Source organism: Protopterus annectens, chromosome 13.part0, assembly GCF_019279795.1.
Source record: "Protopterus annectens isolate FY-2018-M chromosome 13.part0, PAN1.0, whole genome shotgun sequence".
Lineage (NCBI taxonomy): Eukaryota > Metazoa > Chordata > Ceratodontiformes > Protopteridae > Protopterus > Protopterus annectens.
Window position 1 is genome coordinate 120,533,432 of NC_056747.1, and position 4,103 is coordinate 120,537,534.

At 39.3% G+C, this 4,103-nt stretch overlaps 1 protein-coding gene across 1 annotated transcript in view; it reads left to right on the forward strand.

The window, feature by feature from the left end:
- The first annotated feature begins 373 nt into the window (after nucleotides 1–373).
- Nucleotides 374–4,103, forward strand: part of LOC122787842 (aspartate and glycine-rich protein-like) — a 41,249-nt gene continuing 37,519 nt past the window's right edge. The window contains exon 1 of the mRNA XM_044054758.1: nucleotides 374–427. Within this exon, the coding sequence (XP_043910693.1) occupies nucleotides 374–427 (54 nt within the window). The remainder of the gene's footprint in view (nucleotides 428–4,103) is intronic.

Genomic DNA, 4,103 nt, shown 5'->3' on the forward strand with positions numbered 1-4,103 from the left:
CAAACTACACACCTCAGATAGTTTACTACACGAGATTTCTGGACGATATCTTTATGATATTCAAAGGTTCAGAACAGGATGCTTTGCACCTTCTTGAATATATGAATAGTACTACTGAGTTTTTCAGGTTTACACATAAGTTTTCTACATCCAATATAGACTATTTGGACGTTAAACTTGAAAAACCATAGAAGATGGGGTATTGATTTCCTCTATACATAGAAAACCCACTTATTGCAACTCATTTCTTCACTTCTCTAGCCAACACCCATATAGACAAAAATGTTCCATCGTCAAAGGGCAACTGATTAGAGCAGTGAAGATGTGTAGTACTGAAAGTAAATTCAATTCTGAATGCCAGGTTCTTTACGACATGTTTAGGAACCGTGACTATCCTGAAGCACTAATCAATGAGTTATTAGTTGAGGTTAGGAACAAGAGAGAAAATGTTTTTTATACACCCTTGTTATCCATCAAATCTAGGGTTGGTAGTAATGATCTTACATGTACCTCTGAAACGATTCAAGTAGATTTGGAACCCACTTTGACACAGGTTAATGAAGAGACACAAAGTTATTCCTGTAGCTTCATCACAACATATAATACAGATTCGAAAGATATTTGTTCTATTCTCTATAAAAACTGTTTTTTATATCAAGTAACAGATTATTATCAGAGAAATTGGGGACGAAACCTATTATTGTATATAGGAAGGGGAGGAATTTGAAAACACTGTTGGAAAGTAATAAAAATACTGATTCCTTTTCAAAACAAAAAGGGACATTTACTTGTGGACACTGTAATTGGTGCAGTTGTCTGAAAACAGGGAGCTCCTTCCAAATCAATGGCAAAAAATATTTGATTGGGCATAAGATAAATTGTGAAACCAAATCTATTGTATATCTTGCTACGTGTGATAGTTGTCCTGCATACTATGTTGGAAAAACGGACCGTAAGTTTAGGGAGAGGATTTACCAACATATGTATGCTATCCGGAAACAAAAAAATGACAATGCCCTAGCAAAGCATATTGATCTACATAATGGACATAAATTTTATTTTACAGCCATTGATCATATTACTTACAATAGTAGAGGAGGACCTATATCAATTATTTTGGAAACCAGAGAGTTGGAATGGCAAATAAAATTGAAGGCTTTCAGCTCTCCTGGTTTAAATGACAACTGTAATATTTCTTGCCTACTCAAATTGAAAAGTTATCTTAGATAATATAATTTGAATGGAGGACATCATTGGGTAGTAGTTAGTTTTATACTAATTAAAATTGTGGCATGGGGTTAGTGCATACTAGGGATTTCATTAAGCCACAACTACGACTTAAAGTGGCAACAGCAAGCACAAGTTTAAATTACTTTTATTTATTTTTACTTTTATTTTTATTTTATTCCCATAATATATGGGACATTTTCCTTATATTAAGAGGGCCAATAATATAGGAGTTTAGATTGACTGACATATAGTAATTAAGTCAATTTGTTAAAAATCATTATTATATGCATGCTTGTAAAAGGTATACTGGTATGTATATGACAGGTACGATGTCAAGTTTCTTGCTTGTTTACCTTACATGTATTTTGGAAGGAACGGAATTGTAAGAACTGATAGGAAGGTCCGTTTTATAATTAATTTTATTTAATTAATTATTTTGTATGCTTAGGATATTTTATGAGAGATTGTATGTAATACAACAATTTTATGAGAGGAAATGACGTGTATTGCACACGGAGCAAGTAAATTCATGTTGTATAAAGAGCGCCAAATTTTAAATAGTTTTAACTGTTCTCTGAAGAAGCCTCTATATTCTGAGTGGCGAAAACGCGTTTTTATACTGTGGATGAATAAATAAATTTTGCGTTAAGAACATTTTACATCTACTAGCTGGTGTGGTCTGTGGATTTGTGGAGCTATACACGTTCTTTTTGGAAGTGGCAATAGCTGATAGATGCACTGGGAAAAGATGTCAGGTTGCATGATGCTAGGGTACTTCCATGTGCTAGGCCTGTCATGGCTCCATGCCCAATAGCCTGGTACACACCTATGAATACATGATCCTATGAATCTCATACTGGCAGACATGTGTGTGTATTACCATCTATACAAGTGTTTGTGACAGTGTAAACTTGTAGGTGAAAGTACTTTGAGGCCCATCTCACCCACTACACCCCCCATTGCCCTACATTGCAAGAGCTGGTGATGTTCTTCACTTTAAAGGTACTTTGTGACACTCTTCACCCTATAGGCTTCCTGGTGCTTGTGTTAACTGCATAACACTATAGCACCTATAGCTGCATAGGCAGGGGTTTCAATCTAAGTCCTGGCAAATGTGAGTATGTGTGTGTGTGTGTGTGTGTGTGTGTGTGTGTGCAAGTGTTTGTAAGTGTGTATATGTGTAGGAGACATTATTGTGAGGCCTCACTCTCCCAGTGCACTGCACATTGCCATACATTACAAGAGCTGGTAATGTTGCTCACCATAGAAGAGCCTTGGAACAGTCTGCACCCTACTAACTCTGTGGTGTGTGCGATAACTGCATATCACTTTAGTAGCAATAACTAGATAGGTTGTGGTTCTAATCTCAGTCCGGGCAAATGTGTGATTGTGTGTGTGACAGCAGTATCCTGTGTTTGAGTGATTCCTATATCCAGTGGGGGTGTGGGTTTTACATTTGTAGACTGTGGTGTTCCCAGTACATGCCCTAAGGTCCAGTGTATGAGGCCTGCTGTCTCCATCAACCATAGAGGTATCTGAATACACTCTTCAGCCTAATAAGGGCCATGGTGTGTGCAGAAACTATGTAACAGCATGGAGTGACTGCCAAGATAGGCAGGACTGCTAACCTCAGGTCTGGCAAATTTGTGTATGACTGTATCTGTGTTGGTCATTGTGTATATTTCAGTAGGATAGAGTATTCTGAGTCCATTCTCATCCAATACATCTCTCATATCCATACTGTACAAGGCCTGGTGATGTTGTTCACCTTAGAGGAACTGTGGGACACGCTTTACTCTCTAAGCTCCGTGGCACATGCACTAAATGCCTAACACAATAATTAGATAGGAAGGGGTTCTAATCTCAGTCCTGGCAAGTGTGTGTGTGTGTGTGTGTGTGTGTGTGTGTGTGTGTCAGTGTGTGTGTGTGTGTGTGTGTGTGTGTGTGTGTGTGTGTGTGTGTGTGTGTGTGTGTGTGTGTGTGTGTGTGTGTGTGTGTGTGTGTTTGAGTGAGGAATATATCTATTGGGAGGCCATGTTTTACAATTGTAGGCCATCGTATTCCCAGCACATGTCTATGATACACTCTATGAGGGTCGCTTTTTACATCAGACATAGAGGTATCTGTACACACTCTGTAGACCTATAAGCCCTGTGCTGTGGGCAACAGCTATGTAATAGTATGGAATGAGCAGGTAGAGAGGCAGGGCTCCTAATTACAGTACTGGCACACTTGTGTGTGTGCATTGGTGTGTATAGCAGTGTTTGGGAGTGTGTACACTCATCCATGACATTAGTATGAAACCTGTCACAACCACTACACCACCCATTGCCATTCCTTACAAGGGCACATGATGTTACTTGCTATACATGTACTTTGGAAAATCAATGCACTATGAGCTCTGTGCCACCTGTGATAGCTGCATAATACTGTACTAGCACTAACTAGATGGGTAGGGATTTCACACTGGCAATTGTGATCATGTGTGTGAGTGTGTAAGTGTGTGTGTTTGTGTTTGTGTGTGTGTGTGTGTGTGTGTGTGTGTGTGTGTGTGTGTGTGTGTGTGTGTGTGTGTGTGTGAGTGTACCATATCCTAAAAATCCACTGTACAGGGCCCACTGTTGTAAACCCCTGCAGTTGTAGCTGTGGACACTCTGCTGCCTTATATGCTGTCTGCCATGTGAAATAACTATGTAACAGTATGGACTCAAAAACAAGATAGGCAGGGCTTCTAATCCTTTGATACCATTCCTCACTCAGGAATCATTGACAAACACACCCATTTAGGCATCAGACCCTATGTTACTAGGTGGGTTGCAAACTGGCTCATGCGTGGAACCCACATTGTGAAGGCAGCAGACTCCATGTCAGAC